The sequence below is a fragment of the Cloeon dipterum genome, chromosome 3 (assembly GCF_949628265.1).
Source record: "Cloeon dipterum chromosome 3, ieCloDipt1.1, whole genome shotgun sequence".
Classification (NCBI taxonomy): domain Eukaryota; kingdom Metazoa; phylum Arthropoda; class Insecta; order Ephemeroptera; family Baetidae; genus Cloeon; species Cloeon dipterum.
In genome coordinates this window covers 2166513-2186912 of record NC_088788.1, presented here as the reverse complement: position 1 = coordinate 2186912, position 20400 = coordinate 2166513, and the positions used below count along the sequence as shown (strand labels likewise).

Below are 20400 nucleotides of genomic sequence, written 5' to 3'. Positions count from 1 at the left end.
AGTGACATATTTACTCCATTTACTCGTGACTCAGCACACACACTGCGCTTACAAACAGATTTAACAATGGTTGGTTAATTCTGCAAACTCGCAAATAATGTGATTTTTGTCTCAAAAGCAGGAAAAGATCGTGAATAAAGCTTTAAAGGCCGTCTTTGACGAAGTTCTGAGCACGGCAATCGATTCTTGAGGGTCAAATAACGTTTAATTTATTCAAAGATTGTGTAAAAATGCCAATTTTACGATTTTCCTGCACTTTGCGACACTTGCCACGCCCCTTATTTACTAAACTAAATTAATTAATTCCTGGAAAATACGCCCTCATTTCAAAATTCCCATGATTTTTCAGTTAAATTGAAAAAATTACCGATTTTCCGGAGAACTACGCCCCCATTGCGAAATATACCGTAAACTATGACTTGAGTTTGTTTATTTTCCCGCTCTTTGTGACACGTTCCAAACGTTCTTTTATAATTCTCCTAAAATTCACGCCCCCAACTCGAGATTCCCACGAGATCTCAGTAAAATCGTTAAATGTTTTTCATGCCACGCCTCCTTTTTAGTTTTCCGGACTACCACGCCCCCCATTCCTAAATCCCATCGATTTTTCTCACAATTCTACGATTATCCCAAGCATTGCGACACGTGCCACGCCTCCTTCTTAAAAGTTACTAGGAACCACGCCCACATTAACCGAAATTTTTTAGTTGAATACCATCTTTGACGAAGTTTCTGAACACACTAATCGATTCTAGTGGGTCAAATTAGTTAAAGTGGGTGTTTTTTTCGGCCAAAAAGTCCAGCGCGACGTGCGAACGTTTTTCCCGCCAAAACAAAATTAAATGCGAAAAGCGCGCATGCGTCAGAGCTGGTTTGAGCACTTCTTGTAGAGAGACTGCGGTGCGAATGATTTCTTTGTTTTGGTTCATATTGTTTTGGCGGGAAAAAAAATTCACGCTGCACTTTTTGATCGCAAAAAAAAGAAACTTCGTCAAAGATCTTTAAAAATCAATGTTTGCTTCGTGATATCGTCAAATTTTCCTCGAATTAAAAGCTGAAATTAATTTTTGAAAGAGAAACTAGCAAAATACGCTTAGAAACAAAAATAAAATAAAAGCATGCATGCACTGGCGCAGACTAACTAGATTTTCGGCGGCGTTGGTTACTTTTTCAGCGTGAGTGCTGGCGCTGGTATGCTGTGCACCATTTTTCCCAATTTGCGAGCGAGTGAAAATTAAATGGATGGAAAAGAGCGGACGCGCGTGGCAGCGGGCGGACGGCCGGCCGGTCGGTCGGTGAATCCGCTTTGTGGCCGGCGCTACTGTGATTGCTGTGTGCAGCACTTTGTGACGATGACACATATTTTCCATCGTGCTGCCGGTCGCTACGTCGCGTTGTCTGCGTCGTCACCACCGGCCAGTCCGCAACACTGCCAGTTTCACAAACAGATGCGACCCATCCACCGCTGCCTTTTTGTCAAAATGATTTAATTTACAGCAATATCTCGGCAAGTATTCGCGCAGTTCCTTTTCGTCAATTGTAAACCTTCAAGCTCTTCTCTGCTTCTCGAGCTTAATTATTTGTTTATTGCCTTCAACAGAAAGTTTTGGCCTAATTCGAAACAAGTGCTGACGCGTGTAATTCATTGCCTTGAAATTAGGCAACTTGCGTGCTCGGCTCGAGGCGCAGGTTGCGTTTCCACAAGTGGCAGGCGTTTATTCAACACACTAGTGCGTCCGGGCCTTGATTTGTAAATAATGTTGTCGGCTCTTTTGAGACACACGCAAACCGCCGAAAGCGAACAAACAACTGTATTTTTAGCTTTTTTCCTGCTCTGTTTCAGTTTAAACCACAAACAAAAATAGTTTTTTATATTCTACAAAATGGCTGCTTCTTCTCACCGGGGGACAGGTTGCGATTTGTGTTGGTTGCCGCCGGTGAGAAGTCAATATGGCGTCAAAATTCATTTGTTGGAATATTCGCCCATTTTAAAGCTGCGCAGTAATTTTGTGCACATCTTAAGCATGCGCAGTACGTTCAGATCGCTTCTTAATCTGACAGAGAGGCTGAAACTCATCACTGCGCATGCGTGGCCCAATTTAAAATCTTCTGCGCAGTCGTAATTCCCACCAGGGGACCGGGTTGCGATCTGTGTTGGTTTCCCGCCGGTCAGAATTCAAAATGGCGTTGAAATAATAGAGGCCAATCCAGTCGACTAATCAGAAAGCGTCGAAAAAGAGGCGTGCCGACCTAAGAATTTCATTCCCGCGTACTTTGTTACATTTCCATCAGCCTGATGTGCCATCTAACGGTCAATTCGCTAATTAACGGGCTAATCAGCTGTTACTATAGAAATAACAACAAAAATATTCATTCTGTTGGCTTTCCCACCGAATTTTATCAGTCGCCATATCTGCGCGTCGCGTGAATCCGGCCCCCGATGCTTCTTCTTTTGAATTCTTTTTCCCCTAAATGTTCATTTTTAATACAATAAAATAATTTATTTCAGTATTTGTAATGAGGAGAGCAATTTCCACAGTCAGCAACCCAAAGGTAATTTTGCAGAAAGAATTTTGAAAAAATTGACTCGATGCTTTAATTTTAAGCCAGTGCAGGTGAAAGGCATGCTGAAAAATAACCAGAACTTTCCGAGACGGAGGAAGGCGACGTACTTCTTCGCCTTTTTGTTTTCCATGGCCTACTTGTGCCTGCTGATTTTCGCACCCAGTCTTCGCAGTGAGTTCACCGCCTCGAGCGGGAGAAATAATGAATGGCGTAATTAAATTACATTTTGGGACAATGAAGAAGAAAAATCCCTCCAGCGGGTGGCGCGGCTTGAATTATTTTTATTCCCACCCCGGCTTCTATTTCGGGAACATTGCTTCATTTTTTTTTTAGAGGGATTTACTCGAGCTCTCAGTTCTCATTTGATTATCCGGTTGCGTCACCGAGAAAATGTGTAATTTGATTTGTCTGCGCGCAAGAAGCTAAATTTGGTGGAAACGACAAATTTCCACTCGAAATAGCTTCTAACTATTGAGATTTAGATCCTCTTATCGCAAAATTTGACAGTGGGATTCAAGAAATCAGCGGAGCAGCCTTCGTTGGAGCAAGAGAGGGAGCGCGCTCAACGGCTGCTCCTTTCAGGCAGACACGACGCCAGCGGGCGCTATCGCATCCTGTCTTTTGTGTTCCAAGGCACCAGATGGGCCGCACTTTCCATGGTAATGCCGCAAAATACCCCGACGACACCTTCAAGCACATGTGTTATGCACTCACCCAGCCGAAACTCTCTCTCTGTCTGTCTGTGTGTCGTGTATGTGGTGCAATTTTCGACCACCCATTTGCCTCTCGTACATGAAAACGTGCAATTTGCCTCGCACTTTGCGTTCCAAGTTCTAAGCCAAACCGCAAAGCATTAATTTCACGTTTATATACTTTTCAAAACTGAAGTTTGGATCCATTTATAGATCAAAAGTTAAAAATCTCGTTTCGAGGAATGCCAATTTCAATATTGTTCATTTTATAAAATGGCGTTCATTTCTCTGCGTGGAAATTATTTGAAGATCGTCTTTGACAAAGTTTCTGAGCCCACCAATCGATTCCTGAGGGTCGAATTAGGTAAAGTGGACGTTTTTTCCGTTAAAAACGTGCAGCGCGACGTGCGAACTTTTTTTCCCGCCAAAACAATATGAACGTATTTGCGAGAGCTGCGCATGCGTCAGAGCTGGCAGGATCTGTCAAAGAAGTCATTTCGTACAGAAGCGGGTCTCTTTGCAAGTGCTCAAATCAGCTCTCATCACGCATGCGCAGCTCTCGCATATATTGGTTCATATTTTGTTTTGGGCGGGAAAAAAGTTCGCACGTCGCGCTGGACTTTTTAGTCAGAAAAAACTTCGTTAAAGACGGTTTTCAACTTAAAAATTCGGTTAATGTGGGCGTGGTTCATAGGAAATTTTAAGAAGGAGGCGTGGCACGTGTTACAATGCTCGGGATGATCGTAAAATTGTGAGAAAAATCGATGGAATTTTGGAATGGGGGTGTGGTTGTTCGGAAAACTCAAAAGGAGGCGTGGCACGAATAACATTTAACGATTTTACTGAGAGATCTCGTGGGAATCTCGATTTGGGGGCGTGAATTTTAGGAAAATTACGAAAGAAGGTTTGGAACGTGTCACAAACAGCGGGAAAATGAACAAACTCGACTCAGAATTCACGGAAAATTTTGAAATGGAGGCGTGGTTCTCCGTAAAATCGAAAAATTGTACAGTTGGAGTGAAAAATCACGCGACGTGTTTCCCAGGAACTCTAATAAAGGGGGCGTGGCAAGAAGTGTCAAAAAGCGCAGGAAAATCGTCAAATTGGCACTTTTACAGCATCATTGAATTATTCTAACCTAATTGGATCCTCAAGAATTGATAGTTGTACTTAGAAACTACGTCAAATAAAGACGATCTTTAAAAGAGAACAAATTAAGTCTAAATTAAATAAAAATAATTACTTGAGGAATTTTATGTTTTAATAAAGCCTGGTATTTTCATATTGCATATGAAACTGGGATCATATTGCACACAAAAAGGGCCTTTCCGCCGTCTCATTAAATGGCTGCGAGTTTGTCATCATGCATTTATTGTGCTATGCGCGCTAAAAGCATTATTTGCCTTCTCTCCGTGGACGAGAGAGAGAATGAATGCAATTTATTATTTCCATCCCGTTGATTCGGAATGTGCAACTTGCACAGCGCTGAAAAGCTCACAGGAGTTTTTGAATAGGCATTAATCATAGCAAGAGAGGCGCTTTTTTAATCAGCATTCCCTCATTCCTTGCATATTTCATAAAACTGAAAATTGAATAATATAAAAAGGTCGCGAGGCTGCATGGTGCGTGCGCGCCTCAAATTTATGTGCGACACAAACAATTTTCACTTTTTTTTCGCTTTTCTCGCACAAAACACGTATATAATCCCCTGGCTCACGTTTTCGACTGACTAACAAGTGGCTGTGTTGCAGAATGCGTCCTCGGTGTGCGTCGCCACGCAAATTTGCATGGACCAACTCGACTCGGTGCCGCCTTTCGTCGACTCCGCGCCCGGCGCCGTGTCCGTGGCGCTGTTTGTACCACGCGACCAACTCGTCTCGGCGCTCGTGATGCTCCAATATTTGCGCTTATGCAGTCGCAACTTCCGCGAGAAGGTATGGAAGCCGCCAACAGATGGCGCCACCGTATACTTTAGTAATTAATTTAATTTTAAATCATTTTCGCTGAAATTTTCAGACCCAATCCTGTCACTGTGCATTCTTCACTTAATTTTCTTTATTTTGACGTGCTGAAAACCAAAATCGGTTTAGCCAATCACCGTAGAATCGTGAAAAACTATTTTTTGAAATTAAAAAATATTTTCCAACGTTTCTACGGCACGGCTGGACTGATTTTGGTTTTCAGCACGTCAAAAGAAAGAAAATTAAGTGAAGAATGCACAGTGACAGGATTGGGTCTGAAAATTCAGCGAAAAGGCTTTAAAATTAAATTAATCACGAATGTATACAGTGCCGCCATCTGTTGGCGGCTTATGCAACCGGTGATTTAAAAATGGGGCAAATCACAAGCTTATGGCAGATTATCCCGTGAGGTTACGAGGTAAATTGCTTAATATTCACTGAGTGGAATCGAGTGAGGAGGAAATTAGTTTGCGGTGGTTCGAGCGGGAGTTATTAACCCGCCGTTGCACCGAACTCATTAGCGATTCCACTTGGCTGCGATGATTGAAATTATTTAAGCGCCACTCGAGTGTGTTTGCAACGCGCAAATTGGTCGGCGCGCACCCAGAAGCATCAGCCTGATTGATTTTGTTATCAGACAAAGAGCAGATGGGTGGGTGGATGGGGTGGATGGATGGCTTGCGGATGCCCGTCCGCCCGCCCGCCCACCCGGCCACCAGGAATCAATCATTTTTCTTGTGTAATAATGAGGAAAGCAGCGAGACCTCCTTCTTGTCAGTTACTCCGACGCACCAGGAAACTTGTTTGTCTATGTGCAAGTCGGGGAATTCAATTGCGTCTAAAGCAGACAATCATGACACAAGCATTGTTCATTTAATTAAATTTTATTACTAAATAGAGAGCAAATTGTCACAGCGAAATCTAATTGTTGCATTTCCCAGCGTGATGACGGTCAAAATACAGTAATTAAATTGTTCAATTTTGGCTGTCTTTAATCACATAAGAATGCAGAATGACATATTTAAAAAAACGAACAGTTTTGGCGTAATTTGAGAATTTAATAACTCGTTTTGAGTTGATGAAATTTAAAAGTTAAGATGTGTGCTGAACCCCTTTTGTCAAGCCTGATCGAACGAACACCAATTTTGAGGTCATTGGTCGAGGTCAAAGGTCATTTTCGAAAAATCTCGGGTGTTTTTTTGGATTTTGAAAATCAGCGCCATATTTTAAAAATTCAAAATGACTCTCAAAAGTTGTCTCAGAGTACGTGTGAACTTCTGTGAAAATTTCAAGGCGGAATTCGGCTTGGTTTTCGAGAAATTACATTTTGAATCGCGAAAAACACAATTTTTTAATTTTTTTAAATATTGTGGGCGCCAAATCTCGGCTTCTAACCGTCAGAAATGCAAAAACTGCCCACCATTCGATTTGGCTTGACTTCCTCTGGTGAGCTGAATAGTTTTTGGGGTGCTCATTCCAACCCTAAACCCCTATTGGCTATTATTTCACCCCCCGAGTCAAAAAAGTAAGTTTTTCAATTTTTTTCTGATTTTTTTCCCTGTTATTACATCTGGAATTTGAAAATTTGACGCTCCTATTTTTGAAAACTGGCAAAGGGTAATAATAAACACATTTTTAATGGGACAGACAGCGAATATTTGGCAAAATCTCCATTTGTTCCCGTTGAAAATCTATCTAAAAATTTAGTTTTGCTTAGAATTAAATTTACCTGCAAAAAATCAATAATATGCAAGTGTTCCACCTTCTTCGAAAATTATTGTGTAATTTCCGAGTGTAAAAAGGTGATTTCTCCCTACAAAAAATATAAAATTTTACCATATTCAGATTTTGCAGAGTTCCATGTGTCATAGAATCCGCAAACAGATGATTAAATCAATCGGAATTGCTTCCTGAAACTCTCTGATTAAAATTTAATAAATTATTCACCTCTTTAATAATAAAAAAAATGAAATTCGATGCAGGCGAGCGTGCACTTTATTGTTCCCCACGGGCAGAGCTTGGATCAAAACGTGGCGGAGACAGCAGGGCCTTTGAATTTGGACTGTCGCCACTCGGCCGGAGAGGTGCTCCAAGCGATAACCGCGGGCCGGCAATTGAAATTGGCCCGACCGCCTGCTGGCATGCTGCGAAACGTCGGTCTGGAACACTGCCACAACGAGTGGCGCGCTTCCATTGACCCGCACATGCTCTTCCCCGAAACGGTTCGATTTATTTCGCAATTTTCGCGAAAAACGCAATTAATCGCGGCGTCGGCAGCTAGGTGCAGCGGCGCTCGCCGACTTCTTGGCCACCAGAGACCAGGCCGAAAAGTCGGCCTTCGTGCTGCCGGAGTACGTGCTGGTGAGGGGCGAAATGCCGAAAAACCGGGCCGAGCTGCTCAGCCACTTTCTCGACGGCAAAGTTCGGCCCAAAGGAGATAACGAAGAAGCGTACGCGGCTTCGCTTTTGCAAAGATGGCAGAGACACGGCGCAACCTCCAGCAGCCGGGTGGAGGTCGCCTTTAAGCTGTTAAAGTTCAACTTTGCCTTTCAGCCCGCATTCGTGACCAAACTGGGCTCCCCGCGCTTCGACGAGCGCTACTCCCAAGACGCCATGGCCAAGTTCTCGCAGGTCTTACTATTTATTTTCTGCTTCGTCTGCCCACCGAGCTGTGAAATTCAGAAGTTTCTCGTCTTAAAAATTTGAAATTCATACCATTTGGATATGGTGTTCAATTCAAACAATTTTAGATAAATTAAAGATCGTCTTCATATAATTTGACAAAGTTTCTGAGCACCACCAATCGATTCTTGGGGGTCGAATTAGGTTAGAATTATTCAAAGATGCTGTAAAAATACCAATTTTACGATTTTCCTGCGCTTTGCAAAACTTCTTGCCACGCCTCCTTTATTAAAGTTCCAGAGAAACACGCCCTATTTCAAAATTCCCGCGATTTTTCAGTTAAATTGTAAAATTGCCCAATTTTCCGGACAACCACGCCCCCATTCATAAATTCCATCGATGTTTCTCACAATTTAACGATTATCCCGAGCTTTGCAACACGTGCCACGCCTCCTATTTTTAAAAGTTCCTAGAAACCACGCCCACATTTACCGAATTTTTAGTTGAATACCGTCTTTAACGAAGTTTTTTTCATACTAAAGTGTGCAGCGCGGCGTGTGAACTTTTTTCCCGCCAAAACAATATGAATGCGTGAAGTGCGCATGCGTCAGAGCTGGTTTGAGCACTTGCAGATAGACCGTCTGTACGAATGACTTCTTTGTCAGATCCAGCCAGCTCTGACGCATGCGCACTTCTCGCATTCAAATTGTTTTGGCGGGAAAAAAGTTCGCACGTCGCGCTGCACTATTTTTAACGGAAAAACGTCCATTTTACCTCATTCGACCCTCAGGAATCGATTGGCGGGCTCAGAAACTTCATCAAAGGCGGTCTTTAAGTAAAAAAAAACATTTTTTAATAATTAATACTGCGAAAAAAACCTGAAATCTCGCAGAAACAATTTTTTTGAACACTCTATTTCATTCCAAATCATGCCTATAGCCTAAAAATTGGACTAGACATTTGAAATGTCACTAGAAAAATCTCCAAATGCTGAATTTTTTAATTTTAGAACGAAAATAACAAAATACACCGGCAATTTTGTTCTATATTATCGTGTTTTTTCCAGGAATTCATGAGAAAAAAATATTTAAAGTTGTTTTTCAGTACCCTTCTGAATTTCGCAGCCCTGTTTTCTGTATTGCCACTCAACTTAACCCACTATTTCAAGATGGTGCCAATAGCACGATTGACTTTTACTTTGGGTTTACGGTTGGAAAGTGCGCCGTGAATCATTGTGTCGTTTGTCTTGCCCTAACCAGCACCTAGCGTAAGAGCACATAAACACCGACACACATGTGCTGCAAAGCGAGCCTCGTGCGTCGTGCCGAGGCGTTTCCTTTGCTCGTAAGTTTTCATTTTGAGCTTTATTGCGTCGCCAGCTTAAGTCTGCACGCCCATTCGGAGCGGCAGTTTCGCACAAAGCACCCAAATTGCACTTCTATAGCCTCTCGCAGATCCAAATACAAAAGAGAGTGTGAAGAAATAAGAGTTTTTATATTTTAATTTCAGGTCTACGAGATGTTGATGCTGGATTACCAGTTCTATGTGCTGGACAATGCCTACTTGTGCGGCTACCGAGATGAAATCAGCACCACGCCGCTTTCATCGGACCTGCACATTTTTCACGAGTCTCACTTGTCCGAGCTGATATCTCGGTACGAGCGGGACCCACTCGCTCTGCTCAAACACGACCACATGAGGCACGGAAATCTCAGAGAAAAATATGTGTAGTTGTACCACAGGGTCCGGATTCCCGCGACGCGCAGATATATGGCGTCTGGTAGAGTAAGGCGGGAAAATTATAGAAATGTAAAATAAAATCGGATTGGAAAATTTAAATATTTTGTTGTTATTTCTGTAGTATAACAGCTGATTAGCACGGTAATTGGTGAATCGAACATTAGATATGGCACATCAGGCTAATGGAAATGTAACAAAATGCGCGGGAATGAAATTATTAGCTCGGCACGCCTCTTTTTCGACGCTTCTCATTGGCCGCTGGAATGTCTCCTGATTTGTCTCCATTATTTCAACGCCATTTTGAATTCTGAACGGCGGGAACCAAAAACAGATCGCTACCTGAACCCCGGTGGGAATTACGACTGCGCAGAAGGTTTTAATATGGGTTACGCATGCGCAGTGATGAGTTTCAGCCTCCCTGGCCGATTAATAAGCGATTTGAACATACTGCGCATGCTTAAGATGCGCACAAGCTTACTGCGCAGCTTCAAAATGGGTGAATATTCAAACAAATTACAGATATCGACGCCATATTGAATTCTGACCGGCGATAACCAACACAGATCGCAATCCGGACCCAAGTGTGAAGTTACAAATTTGTTTTCCCTTTTTATTTTAATTAAACCGATCGATTGATAAATAAAGAGAAAACACCAATTTTATTTTACGTCTGTTACAAATTTTCTTGACGACGAGGCTAAAGGAAACTAAATGTCTGCCTGTTGCTTGAGCAATGCGTTACATTGAGGCTTTCAATTACATGGTCTATTTGCTCGCGTTGTGTACGTGCACTGTCTGTTCACGAGAGCAGCGTGTCTGCGTTTACGTTGCGTGCTCTATATTTAAACAACACACTGCGCGCACTAATGGATGTGTGCTAATGCACACCTGAAAACACAAATCAGACTTGTAATTAGACGAGATGCAAACATCAGCAAATTGACGCGTTCATTAAGAAACTATAAGCATCACAATTATAATAGCCGCCAGTCATCTATGCAAAAGGTCTCAAATTCATGATGTTATTTATTTCTGTGCGAACAACAAACTTTCAACCAGGATATAATGCCACAAAAACAGCTATAATTTGCTTTTCATCAAGTGTCTTTATTAAATTTCATTCTAAATTTATCGCGATTTTTCAGAGATGAGGAATGTTCAATATTTGGTGGAAAGATCAAACAGTGTCAGCGCGCGAGATCCATCCGCAAGACACAAGACAGACCGCGCGCGCGTTGTTTCCCTCACGGGTCTGTTTCTCCTCTCTGACGCTGACGGTATTTCGAGCCTCGGTCGGTATTAAATCGGCGAAAAAAAAACTGCTGTAATTTACGCGTCGGCCGGCTCGAAGTCGTGGCTGAAAATGCCGAAAGCGTGCAAATTGCTGACGCTCCTCGTCAACCGCAAGCGCGACGCGGACGTGGGAAAACTCGGCACGTAGAGGAAATCGTCCGAAGGCCGCAGCACATCCAGCGAAGGCACCACCAGCGTGTTTGGTTGCAGCAAATCGGTGCTGAAGTTGCCGGAAACGACCAGCGATTTGAACAGCGTGTTCGCCGAATAGGTCGACAGACTCAGGTCGTCAGAGCAGCTCGTCGTTTCTGCCCCGGAACACGCAATCACCGAGCACACCTAAAGAAACATAATACTCGATTTTTCACTTCATATTTTTTACCGGAAAGTAGGACTTTGACAAATAATAAAAAAACATGACAGACTGCATAAATTATTCTGTGCATGAACGACGAGTTTTTTTAAGGAATTTGATGGAAAAAAGTAGCCCAAAACCTTCTAAAAGCCGCCTTTAAAACCCACTGAAACCCTTTTTTACGTTCCAATCGATTCCTGAGGGTTGAAATAGGTGGGGTAAATTGCTATTTCGATCAAAAAACTATTTGTGACGTTCGAGCAGAGGTGCAAAGAAAAAATCGCACGTTGCTTTGGCGCGCGCAACGCAAGAATCTTTTGTTCGCTACTGCGCAGGCGTCGCCCCTCTGACGAGCTTAGCATTGGCAGCTGAGAGAGCAGGCGACAGTAGAGACATCTGCTCACACCCAGCAAGAGTAGCGAAGTTCACGCAGTTTGAGCAGTCACGTGACACAATCCCGTCATCTCATTGGCTAAGAGCTTCTCCCTCCTCTTGTATTACCCCCAATCTGAGGAGTGTGACTTGCGCTTGGACGGAGTGGAAGGGGGAAGCCAAGAGAGATGCGCGCTTGCTCTCGGCCAATGAGATGGCCGGATTGAGTCACGTGACTGTTATGCTTCACTGCTCTTTTGCTGGGTATGACCAGATGTCTCTACTGTCGCCTGCTCCAGCTGTAGCTTCGTGTTTAGCATTGGACGCTGTGACGCTTGCGCAGTATTGACCAAAAAATTCTTGCGTTTTTCGCGCCAAAACAACAGGCGTTTCTCTTTGCGCCTCTTTCCGCACGTCACAAAACGTTATTCGGTCGAAAAAATTATAAACCCTACCTATTTCGACCCTCAGGAATCGATTGGAATGCAAAAAATGGAGCTTCAGTGGGTTTTTCAATTCCCAATCCTATTTATCTGCAACACTTACTATTGATTGTAAACATAATTACGAGTTTGAAACAGATTGAGGCAAATACCTGCTCCCTATTGACGTACTTTCCTCCGTCGTGGGTAACAATGCCGTCTATTACGACGAGCCGGTAATTGAAAGCGCCCGACGCGTCGACTAACTCGAGCTGGTAATCAACCGTGCAGCAAAGATCAGCCTGACAGTGTGTCAACGTCAGGTTTGAGCCGATCTCGGGCGTCAAAGGCGCCGACGTGTAGTTTCGCAGATTGTCGTTCTTCAGCAGCAGATCGAACGTGGCAGGCGAGCCTCTCCTTATTTGCCCACTTTCTCGATTGGCCGAGTATTTGCGCGCCGGGCTGATCGGCACCCGCGCCACCAGCAGCCTCGTGCCGTTTTCTTGGGCCATCACAGACGCCAGCACCCCTTGCTCGGCAGAGTAGACGCCGCTGCCGCTGTTGCCCACCGAGGGCAGGTTGTAGCCCGACCCCAGGAAATTCACCCCAAGACCGATGGCCCACGCCGACTGCGCCTGCACGGCTGAAAATACAATAAAACCTTTCATCCTGCATCTAAAAATCGAGGAAAAAGCTAAAAATTTCCCTGGTTGTTGTTTAAATTTGTTATAAAATTGGCAAAGTCTGAAATTCAACTGATTTTGTTATTTCAAATCGTAAAGACAAACAATAAAATGCTGAAACTACCAGAAATTTCATTCAAAAAATATTTAAAACTAATTTACAGCCAAGAAATTTTTTTAAATAATTTTTTAAAACGTTCTATTATAATTTATCTCAAGTATATCCTGGAGAACTCAGAGGAATTGATTTAGAAACCTCTTTAGAAAGAGTTCATGTATGAAGAAGGTGCGATAAGATGTAGAGAGGTCAACATTTCTTCCTCTCAATAAATTACCTGTCAGAAAGGGCAGCTCGGAGAACCAGGCGGTCGGAAATGCGATGTCGGTGACGCCGAACTCGCGCACCAGCCGCATGCCGGGGTTGAAAAAGAGCAAATCCATGCAGGTGAACGTGCCGAATGTGGCGCCAAAAGTCGTGTTGAAGACGGCAATGTCCACCTCGTCGGTCGTGTTGAGCGCCGGTTCGCCGTACAAATTGAATTTGCGGTATCTTTGCAGTGAAAGAGGCCTCATTAATTTTCTCTCTCATTATCTGTGACTCTTTTTTTTACAAATAATGAAGTGGATAGGCAGCGCGCGTTGCAGTTGTGCCGAGCGGCTTGCCTATATATCACTCGCGCACATCGTCGTCGTCGATATTTCAATGTAATTAATTGCGCTCGTTAAGGCGACGCAGGATATGGATGAATGGTTTACAATTTCAATTTTCTTGCAACGAGAGCAGGGAAGGAAGGAAGGAAGGAAACGCAGGTTTTAATGAAAGTATAACATCGAGAGTGCTCTTATTAAAAGGGTTGGGAATTTTAGACGGTATAATGGAATCCATCTGTCTTTTGTAAATCAATAAAAATATTCTTTGCTGATAGCCATAAAATGAAAAAAATCTGAGAAGCGTATCGAATAAATGCACTTAATTTTGGTTATTTTTATTTTAAAAAAAATTAAATGTCCCCTAACGGCCATGAGTTTCAGACGAATTTTGTGCGAAAATAGTAAATTAAATTGGCAAAAATGGAAATTTAATAAGTTTTCCGAATTTAGGCAGTTTTTGATGCTTCTGTCAACTGGCCATTTCAGTTTAAACCAATTTAATTGCGAATCAAATCACGAAAATCAGCGAAAGCAGCAAGAATTTTTTGCCAGAAAAATCCTCATCGCTGATTGGCTGACAACAAAAACGCGCTAGCAGCTTCCGCGCGGTTGCTTAGCAACGTAGCAACAGCTTGCAAGCGTAGTTAGTTGCGCGGGAGAATCTGACATGCGCGTTGTCAGCCAATCAGCGTCGACGATTCTTCTTGTAGAAAATTCTTGCCGATTTCTCCGGTTTGAAGTGTTTTTATTTGGAATTAAATCATTTTAAATAAACTTAAAATGTGTGCATTAATAAAAAGAGTTGATTCATCGATCTATTAACCACCTCAATTGGGTTTTCATCTGAAAATCAGGCTTCATCGGGGATTTAGACGGTTTTAAGTGTGGCTTAATTGCTTTCCAACAAGGAAATCAGACCTACAGATTAAATTCTATTAAATTCCCAACCCTTTCTCATAAATTTGAATGTACTCTGTGGGCTAAAATTAGGTTCAAAATTCTTCTCTGCGGCGCGCGCAAAAAAAAAGAAACCGCACGGATGGAAGCGATGAAAGGAGGAATTCCGGCCGTTGCTCACTCGCTTTCACATTATTTTCCGCCCTAGGCGCCGCAAATTCGATGCAAAAAGGGTGCGTGCTGACGCATCCGGGGGGGTTGGCATAAATAATAGAATACCTGGCGACGAGAGTGCCATTAGTGTCGAACGCCACGTTGGTGTTGTAAATCAAGTAGTCGTCGGCGGCGCACGTCTGCTGCCCGCCGCAAAACTGCCTCTCGATCAGGTTGGCCACCACGTAGATGGACGAGTTGCGGGCGGCGCAAGAAAGCCGTCGCAGCGCCTGCGAAACGCGTTAATCAGCGAATCTCTAATTATTATTGCTTGAGCACTGACCTCGGTGTTGGCTCTGCTCGGCGGCAGCTCGAGGCAAGGGTTCGAGTTCAGGTCCGGCGCCTCCTGGCCCACGGCGATGCTCAAGGGCCGCGACACGGCCACCGCGGTCGTCGTCAGCCCGTACTCGGGGAACACGATGATCTCGGCCGACTGCCAAATCGAGACCAATTATTCGCACATACTTCAGGCTGATTGCCGAGTGGCTCGGCTGCCCTGCTGACGAGTGCTTCGCGCGAATAAATCACTTTCGCATGCATGAAATTCATTTTCAAGGGCTCAATTATTTGCCAATAAATTTACATTCACCATATAAGAGGGTTTCGATTAGTTTTTTCTCATCGTTCTGACTGTGAATTTTAGATGGGGTTTTGATGCATCGTTTCAGCCCAATTAAAGAGCGTCTTTGACGAAGTTTCTGAGACCACCAATCGATTCCTGAGGGTCGAATTAGGCAAAGTGAATGTTTTTCCGACCAAATTGGCAAGCGCGACTTGCGAACTTTTTTTTCCCGCCAAAACAATATGAATTCGAGAAGTGCGCATGCGTCAGAGCTGGCTGGATCTGACAAAGAATTCATTCGTGCAGGCGGTCTCTCTGCAAGTGCTCAAACCAGCTCTGACGCATGCGCACTTTTCGCATTAATATTGTTTTGGCGGGGAAAAAGTTCGCACGTCGCACTGCCCTTTTGGTCAGAAAAAACTTCGAGAAAGACGGTCTTTTAAGTAAATAATTTCGGTAAATGTGGGCGTGGTTCCTAAGAACTTTTAAGAAGGAGGCGTGGCACTTGTTACAAAGCTGGGGACAGTTGTAAAATTGTGAGAAAAATCGATGGAGTTTTGGAATGAGTGGTTTTCTGGAAAACTGAAAAGGAGGCGTGGCATGAAAAACATTTAACGATTTTACTGAGAGAACCCGAGGGAATCTCGAATTGGGGGCGTGAATTTCAGGAAAATTACAAGAAGGTTTGGAACGTGTCACACAGAGTGGGGAAAAAACAAACTCGACTCAGAATTCACGGAAATTATTGAAAAGAGGGCGTGGTTCTCTGGAAAATGTTTCAATTTAACTGAAAATTTGCGGGAATTTTGGAATGAGGGCGTGTTTCCCAGGAACATTAATAAGGGCGGGGCGTGGCAATAAGTGTCGCAAAGCAATTCGCATTTTTACAGCATCTTTGAATAAATCTAACTTAATTTGACCCTCAAGAATGGATTGGTGGGCTCAGAAACTTCATGAAGTCTAAAATAATTACAATAATTCAAGGTGTGATCAAATTTGTACCGAAATCTGGGCAAATTTACTCGAACCGCGCTTTACCGGGAGCCTAAAAATTCATCTTTTTTCCAAAATCAGCGGTAAATATCTCAAAATGTCATAATTAAATTAAATGCATTTTGCAAAATTTAAATTTATTCCCTTCAATATTCGGGATTTTTTAATTCATGCCAAAAAGAGTCTCTGTCAGAGGACTTCCCGGCTATTTATGAAAAAGGTTTTAGTGTAAAATAAATGATTAAAATCGTTATCCCAAACGCTGGCGGGTTACATTGATGTTTTACCGTGCTCAATGTCAGTCTCTCTCTCGCGCTCACATTTTAATATTTGAAAATTCATTACTGTCAGGCTGATTTAAGCTTTTTGCTGCTGCTCTCAATGGCTTTTAATTAAAAATGCCAACATGAATTAAAAACGAATATTTCCACGCTGACGCACTGTTTATTTTTTCAGCTTTGCCATTTCAATTTTAAATCTTTACCTGCGACGAAGCCTCGGCGATGAGCTCTTCGTACTTTTGGATGTTCTGCTGGAACGTGCCGCCGAGGGCGTAAAACTCGACGACCGCCGCCACATAGCTGGATTGCGCCTGAAATTCGGGTAATTTGGAAGATGCGTATGAAAAGTGTGGGTCTGTGTGTGTACCTGTGCCGCTCCGAAGGCAGACAAAGCAGCCGCGAGGAACAAAAGGAAGAGCCGGCGCGTCATTTGAATTGGAATCGAGTCGAGATGCACGCGATTGAGCACATTTTTATAAAAGTGGCAGACGCGCCACGTGATTAGGGCTTATCTCGCTTCAAAGATGCACCTTCTCTTATTGGCTGTTCATTATGCAAGAAGCGACCTTTGTTCCAGTCTCGCCCCATCTGCATGCAGCTCCGCGGTGCAAAAGTCCAACCCGAATGGCACCATATTCGATAAAGACGCCCTATCTCCATTTCACTTCATTCATTTCAGTGCGGAATTGTGTAATTCGCGATCCCACAAAAGATTAAATTAATTATCTGTCTGCAGCCAAAAGCCAGACAGTCGAAAGTAAATATTTTTGTCTGCAAAAATTGTCTCCTTCGTTTAATAAATAATATCCTTCATTTTCTTTCTTGAAACAATTATTTGTTAAAAAATGGAAACTCTTATTTTAACGCAAATTGAAAATTCAGGTGTTTGCAAAGCTATTAATTATGACTTTGCAATTTGATAAAAATCATTAGATGATCGAGTGGAGACGCTGCTGATTATTCATGCGTGCGCTATCGAACCGTTCTTAAACTTTGAACATGTTCGCGACCTTCGGAGTTTTTTTAATTGCTTTCTCTTTTGCAAGCTGATTGGCAAACTCGTTGATAGACCCCCGATATTCCTATTTTTGTGGGTTTTATGGTCTTCTCGAGAGATTAATAATCCATAACTTTGTTCAAGTTGGTCACAGAACAAAATCTCAGACATCGTTGAACTTGTCTCTTCAAAATAAACAACTTTTCTATTGACCCCAAAGTCGTAGGTCAAAGTTCAAGGTCATAAAAGTCGAATTTTAGAATTGGAGCTAAAATTTTAAAATGAAAATATTACAATTTTTAGGTTTTAAAATTGCCATCTTGTAGAGCGCAAAAAATCAGTTAAGATGGATTAAAATTTGAAATGATATTTTGCTTTGATTTTTTATTAAAAAATAAAAACTAAAAAAATTGGTGCTTTTTCGGGTTTTTAAAAAATGGTTTGCACGCCCAAATCTCCGCTTGCAATTGTCAGATTTTCAAAAACCAAAAATCACTAGACTAGTCTTAACCTCCCCTAGAGAGCCAAAGTAGTCTAAGGGTGCTACCCTTTCAATCACCTTTTTGTACCCTTAAAAACGTGATTTTTACAATTTTTTATTGTTTGTGCCTCACTGCGCATCAGAATTGAGTGTCAATCACCCTAAAACCACTCCAGTGCATCATGAGACTTAAAGATGATTAAAATTATATGCAATTTTTGAAAATTTAACTCGGAAAACCCGAGATTTTAGTTGACGCCGTTTTTTATTACGACGGACTAATGAAGAAAAGATTTATTTTTCTCCAAATCTTGGCTTGTAAGCATCAGATTTACAAAAACTGCACACCGTTTGACTCGTCATGACCCTCCGTAGATAACCAAATAAATTTAAGGGTGTCAACCCCTTTTCCACCCCTTCTAAAATGACAAAAATGCATTTTTGCATGTTAAATTCATCTAATTCACATTCCTTGGCCATTTTTGGTAAGGTATTTTTTGAAAGAAGGGCCTACAATCAATTTCTCTCCTTTCTTATTATTTTCGGCGCTGTGTTGTCGGAGATGAAAGGCGAACGATAGTAATAAAGCGTTTCCCTCCATTCCGTAGGCATTGTTATAATAGTGTGTCACATCACGCTCCTTGCGCCGCCGCCGCCGGCAGCGATGAGTTGCAAAAAGAAACAGGGCCGCGCGCGATTGATTCAATTTGTCGCAAACAATAGGTCGTTATATCGAAAGTCAACTGCATCTCCATTTCCCACACTGCAGAAAAATACATTTTTTTATCAACTTTATCTCGTCTGCTTATGTTTAAGAAAAAGAGATTATTTAATTAGGTAAATAATCAAACTTTCACCGGCGTGGCCTTTTCACAGCAAACAAATTTGTTTGAATTAGAGCCGGCACGTGAGGAAATAACAAATCACAATAAACAAATCGTGTCATCCCGCGAGAGCCACTCCCATCGTGTGTATCTTCTTCTCCCAAAAGATTTTGCTGACTAACAATTTAACCGCGAGGAGAAAATAACGCGGCATGCGTTTCACTTTTCGCTTCTTTGAATTCAGCTCGTGGGGTTATTAGCGGTCAATTAGTTCGTTTTTGACAAAGCATAAATCACTTGATCAGTCGAGATGCAAAGAAAATTCTAGCTTTTTAATTTTTTGCTCTGGAGGTAGAGAGAAACTTTAATTAGACAATTATTATGAGGAGGTGCCAAGTGTCTCTATTAAACTAATGTGGGAAAGTTGATCAAATTTAGAGTGCTCCGGGCAGCGACATTCACAATTATTATTAAGAAGAGGATTATCTACTTCGCCGCAGAGAGAAACTTTAAATTTGCTTCTAAAAATTTCCAGCACATGAACTATAAATATTTTAATCATTTTAAGGTGATTAGCATTTTATTAATTAGTCTCTCTTCTTTATTTAAGTAATTAATTTTGTAGATTTTTAAAGAGATTAACCTGTTCAACAAATCGCGATCAAAAAGAGACGGACGCAAATTTCTCTTCCTTTTACCGACGAACAAGCCAAGAAACTGTTTTCGACTGTGCCTCTTCTCGTGAGAGGAGGCGATTTCATTTGTTGTGTGTCCGCGCTGCGCTGCACGAGGCGATTGAAAATTCAGGTCGCCTTTCCTGTCATTCTCGATTTTTAATCTGCATTAATTATTTCGCGTTTTCTATTCTGTCCAGCAGCATCTTGGCCTTGAATTGAAAATAAAAATTCATTCACGCTTTCAGGCCTACGTGCACTCAATGACAAAATGATATTTACATAATGATCTTTATGACTAATATATATATGATTGATGGCAGAATTAATTTAAAATTTAAAAAAAAATCCTCAAAGACCGTCTTTGGCGAAGTTTCTGAGCACAACAATCGATTCCTAAGGGTCGAATTAGGTAAAGTTGATGTTTTTCCGGCCAAAAAATTGCAGCGCGACCTGCGAATTTTATTTCCCGCCAAAACAATATGAATGCGAGAACTGCGCATGCGTCAGAGCTGGCTGCATATGACAAAGAAGACATTCGTACAGGCGGTCTCTCTGCAAGTGCTCAAACCAGCTCTCACACATGCGCATTTCTCGCATTCATATTGTTTTGGCGGGAAAAAAGTTCGCATGTCGCGCTGCACTTTTTGGTCAGTAAAAAACTTCGTTAAAGACGGTCTGTAAATAAAGAATTTTAATAAATGTGGCGTGGTTCCTAAGAACTGTTTTGAAGGAGGCGTGGCACATGATGCAAAGCTCAGGATAATCGAAAAACCGTGAGAAAAATCGATGGAATTTTGGAATGGGGGCGTGGTTGTCCGGAAAACTGAAAAGGAGGCGTGGCACGAAAATCATTTAACGATTTTACTAAGAGAACTCGTGGGAATCTTGAATTGGAGGGCGAGAATTTGATGAAAATTAGAAAAGAAAGTTTGGAACGTGTCGCAAAAAAGAGCGGGAAAATAAACAAACTAGACTCAGAGTCCACGTTATATTTAAATTGGAGGAAATCCGTAAAATTTTACAATTAAACTGAAAAATCACAGGATTATTGAAATGAGGGCGTGTTTCCCAGGAGCTTTATTAAAGGGGGCGTGGCAAGAAGTTTCGCAAAGCGCAGGA

The 20400-nt window shown here is 42.2% G+C and overlaps 2 protein-coding genes across 2 annotated transcripts; one reads left to right on the top strand and one right to left on the bottom strand.

Annotated features, from left to right (window-relative positions):
- Positions 1-1371: 1371 nt before the first annotated feature.
- Positions 1372-9670, top strand: LOC135939238 (uncharacterized). The gene is made up of 8 exons (XM_065483511.1): positions 1372-1507; positions 2510-2553; positions 2607-2736; positions 3073-3224; positions 5009-5191; positions 7201-7440; positions 7496-7849; positions 9350-9670. The coding sequence occupies exons 2-8, from the start codon at positions 2518-2520 to the stop codon at positions 9569-9571; spliced, it is 1317 nt and encodes a 438-aa protein (XP_065339583.1). The 5' UTR covers positions 1372-1507; positions 2510-2517; the 3' UTR covers positions 9572-9670.
- A 996-nt stretch (positions 9671-10666) lies between these two features.
- Positions 10667-16828, bottom strand: LOC135940394 (vanin-like protein 1). Its single transcript, XM_065485263.1, has 7 exons — positions 16670-16828; positions 16506-16613; positions 14750-14899; positions 14533-14696; positions 13041-13255; positions 12196-12665; positions 10667-11212 (listed from the first exon to the last, which is right to left on the bottom strand). The coding sequence occupies exons 1-7, from the start codon at positions 16730-16732 to the stop codon at positions 10910-10912; spliced, it is 1473 nt and encodes a 490-aa protein (XP_065341335.1). The 5' UTR covers positions 16733-16828; the 3' UTR covers positions 10667-10909.
- Positions 16829-20400: the final 3572 nt, after the last annotated feature.